Source organism: Thrips palmi, unplaced genomic scaffold, assembly GCF_012932325.1.
Source record: "Thrips palmi isolate BJ-2018 unplaced genomic scaffold, TpBJ-2018v1 HiC_scaffold_5, whole genome shotgun sequence".
Lineage (NCBI taxonomy): Eukaryota > Metazoa > Arthropoda > Insecta > Thysanoptera > Thripidae > Thrips > Thrips palmi.
This window is the reverse complement of record NW_023144632.1, coordinates 12829934-12846684: the sequence shown is the minus strand read 5'-3', so window position 1 is coordinate 12846684 and position 16751 is coordinate 12829934. Positions and strand designations below refer to the sequence as shown.

The following is a 16751-nucleotide window of genomic DNA, read 5'->3' as shown; positions in this document are numbered from 1 at the left end:
GAGCGGTGCTCCGTCGATCGCTCTGCCTCTCACCCTTGCGGAGCGCCCCATGCGCGCGAGAGAGACGAGCGATGGACGTTTTTTTCGGACTCGGCCTGCGGTGTGCCGGCCATGCCGGCCCCGCACCTGAGACGTATCAATGGACGGCTTTCTCGGAACAACCCCAGGACCCCCACCCCAGCCTAAATCCATTTACCGCATTTTGTGCCAACACACACTGCACACGTCCGAGTAGAAAACATTTGGTCATCTCTAAAACTGTGTTCATGTCTGAGACTATCGGTCAAAGAAGAAATGTAGATGATGTGCGAAGATGCAATCTGTAGACCGTAGGCACACAAGCCCACAACTGGAACCTGGAGCACCCTGCACACGTCGTGACGTGACCCCGACCCCGGCAACATTTTTGCTACCTCTCGGTGGAGTTTGTTCCAAAAGGGTTCGCGCAAATAGCGTCCCCCCAGCCGACTCAGTAGTGAAACAAATATGGAATGTTTCTGTGTAAACACCGCTTGCGTCGTCGTCCTGCGTCCCTATAAGGAGATTTGTTTTCTGCTTTCGGCTATTGTCGCCGGCCGGGCCTTTGTTCGGTCTGGGTAAACTCGACGATCCCTTTTCGTTCGGTTTTCGGAAGGACCGCGCAGACCGTTTGCTCGTTTTGGTCGTCAAGTGGTGGCAGCAGCGCTGCAGCAGAGGTTGTTGGTTGGGTCGGCGGGGGCGGCGGGGGCTCGTCACGTATGACCAATTGAGTGCCGGGGCTCCACAATCGATGCCGAATTCAGAGGGCCGCATTCGTCGGCCCCGTGGAAAAGGCTGCTGCCTGTTGGCCGCACAGCGCAGAGTTAGAATATTAGAATAGTGGCCACACCGCCACCGCTGCCGCCACGTCCAGCAGGACGAGCATCCGCGCCACGGTGACGCCGCGCCACGCCGCGCCACGCCATGCCACGCCTCCCCGACGCCATATTTCAGGAATGAAACTCACGGCGTTATGACAAGGCAGAGACTCTCCGCCGCGATTTACTGGTGGCGTGATTGCTGTTGGGTCGCGGAATGTTGCAGTGGCACGGCAACGAGGACGAAGTGCACACGCATTTTTCGGGGGTGGGACACCGGGGTGGGACACATCCCGACGGGTCAGAGCCCCAAATTGGGTGGACGCATTCGGCGTGAATAGGCGTCGCAAGACCGGGCCAAGCACACCTTTGGGTCGTCGCTGTCACACGAGGAGCCGGCCGGGTGTGGCACTGTGGCACACTGTGGCAGGGCGTCGGATGGCCTAATTGTTGTTGCCCACAATGTGTCGCAACGCGTCAACAGGCGCCAGCGTCTCGTTGCAGGCCTTGCAGGCCGTGCCCGGCCGTGCCACATGCGTGGCGTGCATTGCACTGCATTGCATCCACCGGGGCGCGCAGCGCGCACCGAGGGTCGCATTGAGCGGCGCGTCGTCCCCGGCTGCTCCCCGGCCCGCTTGTTGTTCGCAGAATCGCGACTGTGAAAGCGCCATTCAACATCCATCGACGCGCAATGCCGCATGCACCGCGTGCAATGCCGCTCGGTGGTGTTCACGTGGGCTGTCGGTGTGTTGGTGTGTCGTGCATGCAGTGCCTCCGGGGCTTGGCCCGGCCATGTCTCCCCTGCCGCCGTCGCCCTGATGAAGCCGTTTGAATAATCAGAATAGTTCCGACACTGTTCCGAACGGCGGCCGAGGCGATGCGGGTCACGCGCGACTAATGCAACATCGGCCGCTCCAGTCGGCACGTGTAAATCTAAATGAGGCGCCGGGCCGCGACAACACCGCGACCCATAAAACACGGCATTGTTGACGTCTGGCGCCTCGCCGCGGCTGAAAACGCCGGCCGGTCGCTCCCGTCGTTCCTCATCCCCTCCCCGCACCTGTCCGCGCGGGAGAGTTCGGCGGCCGCGCACCGCGCTGTCAAGGCGAGCTGAGGGTGCTGGGCGTGCTCCGGGTGAATCAGTGAATCACGATGAGGACCGCCTCGCACGGGATGAGCGCGGCCTCGGCGGCCTCGGCCCGCCGTCGGTTCCTGTGGGACTTTCACACGAGACCACGGCAGCGGCCACCTTCCTGTGGGACGCCGGCGCGCCGCCGCTTCTCAGGCATCATCAACGGGGACGTGCTGCCGACCATGCCGGCGCGCTGCAGGTGCGGGGCATCGCGGTCCGCGGGGCCCACGGCCCACAGCCCCTGGCCCTGCCATGCCCCGCGGTCGGCCGCGCGTTGGACGCCGATTTGTATCGGGCTTAATGGCGGCGCCGGTGACGAGGGCGGCTGTCGACGGCCGTGCTGTACACCGCGAGCTTCCGAAACGAATCAGTGCGCCGAGGATGTTCTCATGCTCGGCGTGGCGTGGCGTGGCGTGTCGCGGCCGCGGGTTGTGGGGCGGGGTGGCTCTACACCTGTGCCGCTTCATTCATGGATGGACGTTCTGCACCTGCCAGTGCCCCGCTCCCCCCCCCCTCCCCACCCCGAGCCCGCCCAACCGTGCCGAACAGAGCGGCGGCCCGGCGCGCGGAGCAGCGCGGAGCAGCCGCAGCGACTGTGAGATTTTTCACACGACCTGACTCCCATGCCGACCGCGCCAACCGCGCCGACCCATCGGCGGCCGTTCTCCGCGATCTTGGCCATCTTGATCTTCAAGAATCCAGACAGCGCGCTGCCAAAAAGAAACGCACCGGCGACTGAGGTGATAAAGGTGGGCCTAAGTAGGTGCGACGCGGTGTGGGAGTCCTCTCACGGTCGCAGCCCCCCCCCCTCTCCTCTTCGGGCGGCACGTTCCGGCGCCTTTCCGGTTCACACACGTGTATGGCTGCTTCCGGCTCGACGTGCTCGACGCCCTCCTCGCCCTGGAGGGCCTGGAGGCGACTATGACGTGTCCCGGCTCGTCCTGCGGATGGCCAGCGCGTCGCCAGCGCATCTCGGCCCGCTCATGGAGAGCCCATAAGTGCGGCAGAGACAGCGAATTTTCCGAATCGCTCGGCAGCGGGGCCGGCGCGGGCCACGCGAGCTGCGGGCGGGGCGACGGGGCGCTGCACCACACCAGCCTCAGTGGTGCACTCCGTGACGCGGCCAGACGGTGCGAGACGCGGCGAGACGCGCCAGACCGCCACAATTACTGTCCCAGAATCCATACGGGTGGGAGGAAAGGGGTGGGGTGGGGGTGCTTTGTACGGGCACATCGGTTAGGCCCCGGCCGGCTGTGCCGTGCACGGCATGATGTGATGCATTGTACTCCCGTCCCGACAGTTGGGGCACACCGGCCCAAGTGTGAGGAAGAGGCTGGCAGTTACCGGGGCTCGAACCCTCGGCCCCGCGGCTCGCCATGATTGATAGACGAGCGTCCCGTCATGGTCACGGACATGGACCGCGGGGCCGAGGCTGTCGAGGCCGGGGCTGCTGAGGCCCACCCACCGCATGGCCGTCCAATCAGACAGCCCGACTGCCGCGTCTGCCGCGTCTGCCGCGGCCACCATGTCTCATCGCCTACACCCGCCGTCCCGCCGTCCCGCCGCCTTGCTCAATGAATGGAGTCCTTATCGCTGGCGGGGCTGCCGGCCACCCGGGGGCGAGTCGGGAGTGCTTATCTCTGCCTGCGACCGGCCGGCGGCGTGCCCTCGCGTTTCGCCACGCGGGGCCGGGCCGGGCCAGGGCCGCGGTCGGATGGCGCCGCAAGCACCCAGCGCGCGGACAAGCTGGCCGTGCTGCCCTCCGGCCCTGGCTGGGCCCCCTGGTGCGTGCTGTGGCTGTGGCTACATCCGAGGCTCTTGCTGTTTGCCTTATCGAAGGCGGGGCGGCCGGGCCGTGACGAGCCGAACGTCTTCAGCCTCTCAACCCTTCCAGGCCGACGCGCCGACGGGCCGACGCCACCCGTCTCTATTTTCACAACAAAGGCAGCGCTAGTGCGCTCGCTAGTGCCTGCCCACTAGACACCCGGCTCTCCCGGCCAGCCCACACAATCTCAGGTCAAGAGGCGGGGAGCGCAGCCCTCGTTCTCACGACCTCGAAGACGCTCGGCTGGGTGATGCGCCCTGCGCCAGCTGGGCCAGGGGAAGGACAGCCCAGAGACAGCCGATAACACTTGACGCGACAACACGCGACGCCGTGCGGGCGTTATCGTGGGCCTCTCAGGCCTGTCGGGCTGGCCGTCGGGCTGGCCGTCGCGCCCTCCACTCCACTGGCCCAGCAGGCCGGGCCGGACGTCGAGGTGAAGGCGGCCCTTCCTGGAGCGGCCGATCGGCCCGCTTCGGCGAAAGGGCGCGTCGACGCGTCGCAAAGGGCCGAGCTGGCCCGGCGTCCTTTGGGCCCGGCGGTGACGCGGCGTCTCTGCGAAATGAGAGGGCCGAAACGCCGCGCGGACGATTGGGCAAGGGTAAGCGTAAACGCAGGCCGCAAACGCTGGCCGCTTCCACCGTGCCGCGCCGACCGCGCCGACGGCGACACGGCCAGACCAGGGCGGCGACGCCTTCATAAATACGGGCACGTGACACCGCGACGGCCTGCACGGCCTGCGCGCCGTGCTCCATGAATCAGGACGCGGGCAGGGCAGCAGGGCCGGCAGCAGAGCCGGCAGCAGCAGCGGGGGTCCGGCGAACACAGCCTCCTGAATCCGATCCCGCCGCGGATAGCTGGCCGCTGGCCCGGCACCGCGCCCCGCCCGCCCCCACGGGACACTGCGTTACACAGACGGTCTCACCCAGCCTCCGCCCTGCCCCGCCCGAAACGTCGAACCGCGCGGTGTTTTGTTTGCCGGGTCGCGCAGTCGCCAGGCAGCAGTAGTACACAGGTGCGCAGATCTGGCGGTGCGTGATGCCACGCCGTCTTGCTACCTTGCTACCGTCCTGCTGTATCGCGATCCGCGCCGTGCCGCGCAGCGCTGCAGCGCAGCGGGGCTCAGTGCGTAAACCTCTCTGCCAGCCTCCGCCGAGATCGCGCGCCTCGCCGTGTGCGCTAGTACTCTGCAAAAATAGAGGGGAACACATCTCCGATGCGATGCCGTGCCGACGCGACCGCCCCGGGCCTTCGCTCCAAAATTTGCAATTTGGGTGCGCCGCCTCATTATCGTAACGTCGCCGCCAACGGCTGCAAACGCTGCAAGCGCTGCGGACGCCGCGTCCCAGCGAAGCGTGCAGCTGTCGATATTAAAACGGCCGTCCGTCGGCTACCTGTCGTACACGGCGGCGCGGCGCGCAGCTCATCAGCCGCCGCGGGGGACTTGGGCCCGGGCCGTGTTGACCGTCCCGACGATCCGCATGTGCAGCAGCAGCAAGCAGCAGCAAGCAGCAGCAAGCAGCAGCGCCAGCCTGCGGCGTCGCGGCGCAGCAGCGCAGCGGGCCCATTTATTTGGCGCTTGCTGATGGACGAGCGGGGCCGGCGGCTGCGGGGACCGGGACGCGGGGTCCACGTCGACCGGGGCGGCGCGCGGCGCGCCGGCCGAAGGCAGAAGCGACTCATTTCAAATTCAAACTGCTCATCGGCCAGTCATGTAGCTCCAAAATTACATTGCGATGCTGATGAGCCCGGGCCACGTGCAAAACGAGCAAAGTGCACTGGGCCTGAGCGCCGCGGCAGGTGCTGCTGGTGCTGCTGGTGGTGTACAGGAGCGTGGCTACTCGTCTTCGGCGTCCAAGGGCCCTGCACCGCGTTAATTGGTCGACATGTTTCCCGACGAGTTCACGTGCGCCTGCGCCGCTTCGCCGTCATGCCCCCCGCGGGCTTGGTGCGCCTGGTGCGCCTCGTACTGGCCCGGCTGCCGCTCATTTCGGGGCTCATTTTCATACGAGTCAGCGCGACAAGGTGCATCGCATCGCCAGCGCGCCAGTTTGAGCGCGCCGAGCAACAGGTGTATCTTTGAGAAATCGGGTTTGGCTGCAGATACCAGTAAACACCTTTTCCTTGATTGGATATTATAGGTAGTTCGAGAAATATGATGTGAAACGTCGGGCAGAAAAACTCCCGTGACAGAAAGATGCTGTCAGATTGAAGGAAAATTTTATTTTGACAGTGTTTTGCACGTTTATCTGTTCGATTTTTCTATTTGACAGTTCGTGACGCGAGGGTCAGTGCAGGAAGCCCAGAGGATAGCCGAATCTTCGAGGAAAAAGGATCCTTCGAGCCGGATTTGAACCAGCGACCTATGGATTCCCGCATGCCTACGCCTCTACAGTCCACCGCTCTACCAACTGAGCTATCGAAGGAGGGATGAGGAGAGCCGCTCGGTCCGCGGTGTGGTGGGAGTGCTGAGGCCCGGGACAGCGCGCGTCCCGGTGCTGGGCAGCTCGGCACGGCCCGGCTGCCCTGCTTGGCTCGGCTCGGCACGGCCCGGCAAGTCGTGGTGCGGCGCGGCGGCGCGTTGGCCCGCGAGGCGCGAAGCGCGAATCCGCTCGGCTCGCGACCCTCGCGGCCGCGACCAGGCTCACGCGGTGGAGCCAGCCAGCCGCCAGCCTCCGCTGTACTTTCGGCCGCCGTCGCGGGGCGTCGGGGCGGCCGGGCTGGCGGCGACCCGGCAGTTTGACCCCGCTCGCCAGTGCTCGCCAGCTCGTTGTTCTGATGTCTCCCAGCTGCGCAGCCACGCCAGATGGAAGCCTCCGACGCCAGCTGAGTCTGCAGCTGCCACACCAGCAGCAGCAGCTGCAGAGCACGGGGGACTTGCGTGGATGCCGGCATACCGAAACCCAAGGACCTGGGCCTGAGGCCTGGGGCGAGGAGTGGCACCATGCAGATACGCAGCGCGTTGTCGAGGAAGTGTGAAGTGGACCGAGAGTCGAATCCGTTCCGGCCGCCGGCAAGTGCTGACAACCCATACCAGGCGGGTGTGTGTGTGCGCATGGCCTTATCAAGCGGTGGCCGGGCAGCCGGGCCTAGAGGCAACGGCGGGCTGCGGCCGAGCATGGGCACGCCAATGGGCACGCCAATGGGCACGCCGAGCAGCGCGCGGACTGGAGAGGCGGGGTCCCACACGGCCGGTCCGAACCACCTGTGCAAACACGCCATGCCGTGCCGCGACCCATGCGCCCACCACGCCACCACGGCATCGGTATTTGCAGGACACAGATCGGCATTCAAAAGGTGTGAAGCTGAGATGTCGGCCACATCCGGCGAGGCGGCCTCGTCCAGATAGCGAGTCGGGTGCCACGACACGAGCTCCGTCGCTCTGTCTCACTCGCGTCCCTGACGGTCCATGAATGCGAGAGAGACAGAGCGACGACGGCAGTGTTCCGAATCGGCTCTCTGGAGGGTGCAGGCAGAGGCTCGGGGTGGTGAAACCTTATCAAGCTGGCGTTGCGCTCGGGAAAGCAACGTCCGTGCAATAGGTAAAAAGGGGCGGGGAATCAAAGACAACCTTATATTGGCATAATGCGGGGGAGTCACAGCCGTATCCGAGGAGGAGGGTTGACAGAAATCCCCAGGTTCGAATTTATTTCGATGTTCAGTTTATACTGTCTTGCGCATTTCGTTGCGAGGCACCCTCCGAGGCCCGAAGCCCAAGGCCGGGCGCAGGACATTCCGAGAGACATCCATAAATCCGAGCTGGCGCTGCGCTGCACTGCTGCGAACGTACTCCAATTTCCGGGCATGCAGGTGTGCTTGGCTCGGGTTGGCGCGGCTGGGCCCGCTCGCCCCGCTCGGCGTGCCCATGCATAGTGCAATAAAAAGGAAAGGCGGCGACCGCGGCCGGGGACTCGACTCCGGGGCCGGCCAGCCGCCAGCCCGGCCAGCCCGGCGGCAAATTAAAACCCTTTGCGCTAGTTTCCAGGACAGGTGCGCGCAGCTCTTGGCGCAGAGCGAGGCGCAGAGTGGTGGTGTACATCCCGCCGGTGCGTGCCTTGCCTCGCCTCGCCGCGGCCCTGGCCGTCGTGCAGGCCGTGGCGTCCAGGCAGGTCCAGGCCCAGGCCCCTCGGCCGCGCCCGGCCGCCGCGCTGAAGGTCGACCAGAGTCTGCTGCTCAATCGGTACCCGTCGCCGCACCCCGCCGCGCCCCGCCTCAAACCCCGGTCCGAAAAATCTCTGCGAGGCTGGGCAGGACGTGGCAGGACCAACAAAGGAAATTCTCTGGGAGAGGCCGCGCCAATTTTGCCGGCAATTATTTATTGGCAATGAGTTCCAAAACAAACACGCGTGCCGCTCGGCGTGCCGTCGCGCAGGTGTGGCTTGTTTTCTCAAATCGCAGAAGTGACCGGCGACAAAAAACTTTGACCGGCCGGTGGAAAAAAGCGACGCTGGGACGGACGGCGCACACGTTTTTCGACGGTCCGCATACGAATCGGCCACTTAGGCCCCAGAGGCTGCTGCTGCAGGGAGGCTTCTTTCGCCGACGGGCTTCTTTTTAACGCTCAGAGAATCAATCACATATGAAGGCTGCAAAGTGAAAAAAGCAACGGCAGGGAAGAAAAAAACACGGCCGTGTAGTCGCGACAACCTCACGACTTTTTCGCGAGCAGAACACAGCGGTCGCAATAAAAACGTCGCCAAGACTTCCTTTATGCGAATTTCAATAAGACTCGCCATAAATCGGCGGTGCAATTGCAGAAATCGAGTCGCAGTGTCGATAATAATTTACGCCACGGGCAGCTTGCAGGCCTTGCAAGCACCAGGCCGAGTGATAAGCCCTTCTTGTCATGTAAATTGCACGATGGCAGTGCAGCATCATCATTCCGGGCTTCGCTGGCTTTGGTGGCTTTGCCTGGCCTCGCTTAGTGACATAAATCAGTCCCAGCCCCTATCTTCGGCATTTCCTCCGTGATTTCGGCAAGCAGGCTTCTCAGCAGGCCGCAGCCCCATGGGCCCATGGACCCTCACACACCTGTCGTGTGGGAGCCGGTTCGGTCCAGCTACTGCGAATTCTTGCATAATTCCAGCCGCCTCATCTGCCTTCGCCAGTCCCTAGAACGACAGGGAGAGAAGGAGGAGGAAGAAGAAGCTCAGTGCCCCATCTTCTTGCGAAAGAGGAAGGGAATTAAAAAGAGAAAAAGCGGGGACGGCGAGGGGGAATGTTTAGCCAAGTGGAAGGAATAATCATCGACATGATGGTCGTTGGAGATCGATGTAATCGCATAGGATGCATCATCGGCGGGGCGTTGTTGGTGCTGTTGTTTTCGGACGCGTGAGTCACGGCCTGTCGTGCTCTGTCATCCGTAAGACGCAATGCCGCGGCCACCAGATCCGGCCAGATACGGGAGGTGATCGACACAACGTCGGGAATGACCCCGTAAAGGCATTCAGTCCCAGTGCGGGACTCATGGACCGGGCTGGAGCTGCGGAGCTGGAGCCTTGGTGGAGCCGTGGAGCCCAACGCCGAACATGAACCTGTTGCAGGTGTGCGGGACTGTGCGGGTTCGGGAGGCGACTTTGATCACAAACAATTATCCTTCACGTCCCAATAGCATTCCCCGGCCGCTTTGTTGTCTATTTCTCTGTTTTCGAAGGGGCGGGGGTGGGGCAGGCCCCGCAGCCCCACCGGGGGACACACCTAGGGGGCCGTCGAGCCCTCCAGCCACCGACCGAGCCGGCGGAGCCCTTTCTTGTACCTGTTCGGCGCTTCGGCGCCACACCGTTTTCACGCACGTCTGTCAACCTGCAGCCCGGCTCGTCGCCCGTCCTCCACTTTTCCCTTTGATTAATGTTTCACGAGTGGAGGCCCTCCACGCCACCCACCGGCCAGCCTACCGCAGCCCGCCAACGTCTCTCTCTCTCTCTCCCCCTAAAGGGTTGCCCGAGTGGAGGTATGCGTCTGACCTGCCATCAGGTGAATCATCGCGAGCCCCGTGAGATACGGGGAACGGGACGGGCTGCCTGCACGGCCCGCCCTTGTGCGTGTGTGCGCGCGTGAGTGCTGCGGTGTCCCAAGCCTCTGAATCAATATAAAAGCGGTTTCGTTAATTTGCTCACGGTGACTTTTTTCCGTATAGTTGTTAGGCGGTTTGATTTGGTGTGCGGCGCGGTGGGCGTCCATCCAGCCGTCCTGCATGCAAGGCGTTCGCCGGCATGGCGGGCATGGCGTCGAGGCCGCGGACTCGCTGCCGATTCGCTGGCGGCGGCGCCAACGCGCGCCAACGCCAAGCACGCCATCTGAGCCCCGGCGGCCAGGGCGGCCAGGGCGGCCCACCCCTCAGCTACCCTCAGCCAGCCAGCAGGCCGGGCCTGGGCACAGGTGCACGTCGGCAGCCCCGTTCCCATGGGCTCGTCGTGGGCGGGGAAGGCAGTCCGATAGACCACGCCTCCAGCGCCGCCATCGGCTCTGCAAAGCTCGGCGACGGCGATGATGCCGCCCTGAAAAGGTCGACATCCGGACCCTCGGACCGAACCTCGGACTCGGACCTGCACGCCTCGCCGTCGCAAAGTCGGCCAAGAGTGCAGGTGCGTGCACCACGTGAATCCCAGCGGACTCTAACGCCCGGCGGCCGAGTCCACTCCGTCTCGCGCTTCTGAGAAGTCCTTTCTCCGACATCGGGCACTTTCCCGGCCGTAGTCCCCGCGGTCCTGCGCAACGAGAGCGGTTCGAACTCCCATTTCATCTCATTCCGCCGTTGCTGGAGGAAACCGCGGAACCCCAGCAGCACTCCAGCGACTCCAGCAGGCGACGCCGCCGCCACATGGCCGGGCAGACTGCAGCAGCTGTGGTGGCTGTGGCTGTGCCTCGAGACCGTTTCCCACAGACGCGTCCCGCGCCCCGCCGCGCTCGCGGTCCTGATTCCTCATCTCCCCCAAGCATGCCCACAGTTTGGCGGCGAGGGGTACACCGGCGCACCCGGTGACGCGGCCGGCCTGGCCAGGGAGCTGGGAGCCGCGAGGACGCGGTGCGGACGCGGTGCGGACGCGGCCCGCGCGGCTTGCGCGGCCTGCTTGCGGAATGCGTCCCGGGGACCGTCCCCTTCCTCCCCAACAACTGCACCCTTCTTTACCCCGCAGCTGTGCGTACTACCGCGCCACAGCTGGACCGCCACACGCTCTCACACACGTGCACTCCGTTGCGTGTAGCCCTGCCGCGCCGCCGCGCCGCGCCACGCCATGTGAATGTGAATGTTAGACAATCGGGCGGTGACGCCGGGGCCGGGGAGGCAGGCCCGGCGGCCCGCAGATGGCTGTGACGGCCAGCTGCCACCAATTGGGCGGTCCTCGAGTCCACGACCCACACGAGGCACAGTGGTCGCGAGTCGCGATGAGAGCCATAGGCAGCCATAGGCAGCCATAGGCCATGGCGCAGTCCGCAGTCGGCCGGGTTCAAACGCCACGAGACGCTGCTCCTGACCTTTCTCTCAGTCGCGCCCTGCCCTGCCCGCTCTGCCGCATGCACGTCGCAGTCGTACAGCATCGCGGCGCCGCGGGCCAGGCTCGCTCGTCTGACGGCCAGCTCTACAACTGGCTGCGTCCGTTTGGGGCCGTCGCCAAGATCAAGGATTGCCGTCCGTGGGACGTCGCGACCTCGGTCGCGGCCTCGGCGCTGGAGCAGCATGCCCGGGGTGCGCGTGTCGCGGGCCCAACGGGCCCCGTTTCGGTGCGACGGCGGAAAAGGCAAAGGCGAATGGGCGAAGTGGGGCAGATGCGGCGCGGCGGCGTGGCGGCCAGTGGCGGCGCGATGAATGGCATAGCTGCGTGGCCGCCGTGCTGCCGAGCTCCGAGGCAACAAGACCAAGTGCGCCGAGAGCTTTCCGAAAAATGCAGTCCGCTCCGCCAGTCAGCCAGTCGCAGCTGCCGCGCGACTTGTTGGCCGTCGGATGAATGGCGGTGCCGTTCGTGACGTCACTGTGGGAACGCGAAACGCGGCCTGGGAAAAACGCAGACAATGCGACAAGTTGACTCCCCTATTTAAACGCATTCAAGTACTGCGCGCGGGGGAAGGCGGCCCGGGCGGGCGCAGCGGGGAGGGGCGGGGAGGGGTGGCCGAGGAGCCGAGGGAGAAGGAGGGGTGCATCGCTGCGTCGGCGAGGGGAGGGCCGCCGCGCCGCCGCGCCGTGAGATTTTGTCGACGGGGGTCCGCGACTGATTTTCCGAAGTGGCGCTGTAAGCCGTTCCCACAACGACATGACGGCATCAAGTTTGGGTCGGCCGGCCGGCCGGGTGGCGAGGCGAGGCGACTTCGACTTGGCAGAGCGATCCGTCCGCCAGCCAGCGCGCCAGCGAGCCTGCGAGCGGGATGGAGAGGGCAGATAAACCGCGAGAGCGAGAGAGAGGAGAGGAAGAGGCGGGGCGGAGGGGCACCTGGGGAAGGGTTACTGACCCGTCACGCCTCGCAGTGGACAGCGCGGCGCGGCGCAGTGTCCGATGCCTTGGCTGTGCCGTGGCCGTGCCGTGGCGCTGGCGACGCCGCTGCGCCGCGAGTCCACATTCCTACACCGCCACCAGAGCCCAGCGCGGTAGCGCGGTGGGGCATTTAAATCTCTTAGGTTCACCGCAACGCCCGAGTGAGACACCTTAATCTGCGCGAAGAGTCCCTCAACAAGTTCCACATTTGGCCTCCTAGTGCCGACGCGACAGCACTTGTCAATCTCGTGCTCGAGTTGAGATCGACGATTTGCGACCCCAGACCGGAATGACAAGAGTTCGCACTGACGGACCGGCAAGGCGCGGGCGAGTGCACCCACGCCTCGCCTCGCCGCGCCACGCCGCGCGGTGCGCAAGTCAAGAGGGCGCCGATTCGGGCACCTCGGTGATCGGCAGTGCCCGGGCACTTCCCGTCGTAGATAACGGGGACGCGAGGACGCGCGGTGCGGCCGCGGCCCCAGTCCCTGGCCGCGGTGCGGCCGTGTTTCTGGGTCCCGGAGACGGCGCTCACGGGGCGCCACGGACTCTAGGTTCACGCCCTGCCTGCTGCATGCTCTGCCATTCACAGGCACAGGCCCTCGGCCCTCCGCGCGCCACACCATGGCCTGCCCTACGCCCCACGCCCCACGTCGCGGCCGCGGAGTGCATGCAGTGCAGTGCACGGAGGTGGTGGCGCGGCGTGGCGGCGTGGCGGCGAGTGGACGCGACAGTCCCACGGCATTCCTCCTCGCGTCGCGAGCGCCCCGCGCGGCCGCCGGCGAAAGCACTGCTGGGAGGGAGGGGGTCTTCAAAACATCGCGCAGCCGGGCAGCGGCCCTCTGGTTGGCTACAGCTGCCGCAGCACCAGCGTGAGAACGGAGAACCATTGGCTTGGCGCGACACTAGCGCTCCGCGCGGCCGTCGCCGGAGGCCGAGGGTATAAAGGAAAACGCACGGGGAGGGGAGGGCATTCGAGCTGAGAGTTTTGAGCCGAGTGGACGTCGTGCAGTTCGCCGTCTCGTTCGCCTTGCTCCGTGTCTCGTCGACTCGTCAACCCGTCAGTCTTGTGCATCAGTGCAGTGCCTGTGACCCTTGGATTACCACAGCACCGCCAGTGTCGCCAGTGTCTGTGAACAGTGCAGTGTCAGTGTTCGACGTTTTCTCCCTTTCGCTCTTCCTCGCCACGATGAAGGCCACCACCGCAGTGTGCGACGCCGTGGGCTCAGTGAACGGCGTGTCCGTCGGCCGCGTCCACAAGCAGAGGCGCGACGTGGAGAACGAGGAGGTGCAGATGTACCTGTCCAAGCTCAAGGAGCTGGTGCCCTTCATGCCCAAGAACAAGCGGCTGAGCAAGCTGGAGGTGATCCAGCACGTCATCGACTACATCTGCGACCTGCAGTACGCCCTGGAGGCGCACCCCAACGCCGAGGCGCTCATCACCACGGCCCTGCCCACCGTGCCCGCGGTGTCCGCGCGGTCGCACCACGCCAGCGGCCAGCCCCGCCAGCCCCTGGGAGTGCTGGGCGTGCCCAACACCATCGTCCCCGGCAGCACATGCGCCGTCCAGGAGCAGACCTCAATCACGGTGGGTTTCTTGTCGAGTAGCAAGCGTAGCGAGTAGCGTAGTTTTACGTTTCGAGGCGAGAGGTAGTGGGTCTTGGCTGGCCGTGAGCGGCTTACACCGCTGGGACATCACCAGGTATCGATTCAGCCTCCTTGGAGGGAGCGGGGGGAGGGGTGTACGGTGTTCGACGTTGTCCTTTACCGCGATGCGTCGCTTACATTTCAAAGCAAAATTATATTCGCGCCTCCAATGCATTTGGTGGTTTTCCCCCGCAACCGTGTCCCCGATAGACCGCGGTCTTTGGTCTGCCAAAGTCGAGTCGAGCCGGGCCACGCTGCGCCGGAGCGGAGGCCGAGCCGAGCCGGGCCATGGCCGGGCCGAGCTGAACACCTGCAAGGCCTGCAAGGGTCGTGATTCAGTCCGGCCGCGGGGAAGGGAGGGGAGGGGCGGGCTGGTGGGGGCCGCGGTACACTTTGGGCCGCAACTGTCACACGCGAAATCATTCCCTGGGCCCCTTCCCTCCCCACCCGGAGCCCCCCGCCCCCGCCCCCGGCCCCACGCCGCGACGGCCGCGGCCCGCAGCTGCTAGTCAAAACACTGAGACGGCTCATGGCCTCGCCTCGCGGCTTCTGTGGTTTCGATGTGGCTGACTTGGAAATTGGCGCCGTGCTGCCGGGTCGCCGGCCTTGGGCGCTCTCCAGGCCATGACTGCCGCGTTCCCGGGGGCCGCCACGACCCGGGTACTACGTACCGGGTACTTCCCCGTCGTTGCGACACGACCGCCGGGCGCCATGCCTGTGGCCGCGCTGGTCGTGCCCGTGGCTTGTCGAACAGTCGAACTGTGTACGGCGCTCTCTTAATGGGTGCTGGGGTCCATGCGGGGAAGGGGGAGAAGGGGAGCGGGCGCGGAGCCAGGCCGTGCAGGTGTTCGCCCAGTCCGTGCGTCCGCCGGTCCGCCGGTCCGCCGTCCGCGTTCTGTGGCGGGCCGGGCCGGGCAGGCCGCCGGCCGGGCACCGCCTCGGCCCGACTCGGTTTCTCTGTTAAGACCCTGTTGGCAGTCTCGGCCGGACTCAAAAAGGAACGAAGCGAAGTAAAGCGAATCCAAGGCCTGACTTATCGCTTCGGCCGCGTGTCTTGCGCCGTGCGAGTCTTGCGCTGCGGAGTGGCGGCGCGGCACGGCGCGGCACGGCGCGGCACGAGGGAGGGACGTCCGCTGGAAGTGCCGCGAGCTTTCAATTAGCATGGCGGTGACACCGCTTACGTGTCTGTCTTTGTCGCGCCCATGGGGCGTCCCGCCGTCTCGCACAGTGCGAGAGCGAGGAAACGAGCGCCGAAAGGTCAGCTCTTGTTAGGCAACCCGCCGCCTCGCCGCTCGAAGCAGGGCAGCCGCGGCGCCGCGGGCTGGAGGCGAACAAAAGGCGCCACCAGCCTCCCCCCCCCCTCCCGCTCCGATTTTATGCCCAGCGGCGCGTGACGTCGGCAGCGAGGGCCCCAAAAACTTGTCACGGCCCTGGCAGTCTTCGAACCCGCGACCTAAAAGCGCTTTTCGTGATGCCGGGTCGCTCGCGGGTCAGTGGGGGGCGGGGCAGGCTGGGTGGGGCTCGGCTCTCGGCACGTGTGGGACACCTGGGCATTGCTCGGCCTGCTCGGCGTGGGTGTGCCGGTGTGCCGCCAGCCCCGGCTCTGCGCCCGCCGCGGCACGCGGTAAGTCATCTCGGTACCCACCCCACCCCACCCCGCCCCGAATACGTCGATGGTCGATGGCCCGTCACGCGACTCGGCCGTCCCCGTCCCGGTCGCTCTCTCTTTCTCAACAAGGACTCGGTGACAAGAAAGCGGCGCTTTGCATACGGATTAGCATTTCCCCGCGACGTGACGCACTTACAGTGAAGGACGCGCCGCAACGCGCGGCCACTCCAACTCCCCAAAGTTGTGTGTTGTGCACCTCGCCTGGCATGTCGCCTGGCGACCCTGGACATCCTGACTAAAGGTTTCGTTTCTTTCTCTGATTGCAGACGCCCAGCCACCTACGAGAGAAGGTGCCCTCGTCAGACAGCCGGCCGGTGTCGTGCTGAGTCATCGTTTTCGTTATCTCTCTCTCTCTTCTTCTCTCTTCGCCATCATTGTCATCACGTCACCATCATCTTCCCCGGAAGTGGCCGGCCGTCGCGGCGCCACCTAGGATTACTTCGCCATCCCCAAGCAGGATCTGTTCACGTTAGGAACCACTTATTATGTAGACGACAAATCCTGCGGCGTGTATTCAGCGACTGAGTTTGTGTAAATTTCAAGTGTAGCAGTCCTAATAGAGATTCACTAACTGTGTGCATGAGCACCATTTGAGCTATTTCATATTTTATTGAATTATAATTTATTTTGTTTTCCCCTTTTATATTTTATGGTTTTTATTTTGTAATTCTTGGTAGGATGCGTTTCTTTTGACTTCTTTCTGGTTGAGTTTGAAAATTATCCCGGTTGAACTCGGGCTAAAATGTCTACAGAAGTGAAAAATTAAGCTACACTTGTGGAATCACTGAGATAACGCACTCTACAGTGAAAGGTACCTGTTATTTTCTTATGAAAATCGTTATTTTGTTTTTATTAATCCAAGTGATCATGAGTGGGAGGAGACTATACATTGCATCTTGTGAAGCATCAAATGTGGTTCGTTTTTTGAAGTTCTACAGCTGTTTTGTAAGCATACAGGGGGTTTGAAAATTTATGTCAAAATTGTGACTCGGTTGTTATGAATTTTGATGCATTTGTTGACTGATGCCCCACACAGATCATTTTGTCATTAATGAGGCATTGTATATTTTGTTGTCTGTGATGTTAGAATTTTCTTTCTTTGTACAAACTGTATAAAGTAGGAATATATTTAAGATTTGACTCTGTTAGTCATACTTGTGAAAGCATACATTCATCTCAT

At 63.9% G+C, this 16751-nt stretch overlaps 1 protein-coding gene and 1 non-coding gene across 2 annotated transcripts; one reads left to right on the top strand and one right to left on the bottom strand.

The window, feature by feature from the left end:
* Window positions 1-6125: 6125 nt before the first annotated feature.
* On the bottom strand, window positions 6126-6216 carry Trnay-gua. The gene is given in 2 exon segments: window positions 6126-6161; window positions 6180-6216. It is a non-coding gene; the product is annotated as a tRNA-Tyr (tRNA).
* A 6947-nt stretch (window positions 6217-13163) lies between these two features.
* Window positions 13164-16216, top strand: LOC117650913 (protein extra-macrochaetae). The gene is made up of 2 exons (XM_034394558.1): window positions 13164-13843; window positions 15838-16216. The coding sequence occupies exons 1-2, from the start codon at window positions 13445-13447 to the stop codon at window positions 15895-15897; spliced, it is 459 nt and encodes a 152-aa protein (XP_034250449.1). The 5' UTR covers window positions 13164-13444; the 3' UTR covers window positions 15898-16216.
* The last annotated feature ends 535 nt before the right edge of the window (window positions 16217-16751 follow it).

Excerpts from the sequence above, each read along its gene's own strand:
- LOC117650913 (XM_034394558.1), top strand. The coding sequence starts at position 13,445 with ATGAAGGCCACCACCGCAGTGTGCGACGCCGTGGGCTCAGTGAACGGC. Across the intron at positions 13,844-15,837 it reads AGGAGCAGACCTCAATCACG|ACGCCCAGCCACCTACGAGA; the intron begins GTGGGTTTCTTG and ends CTCTGATTGCAG.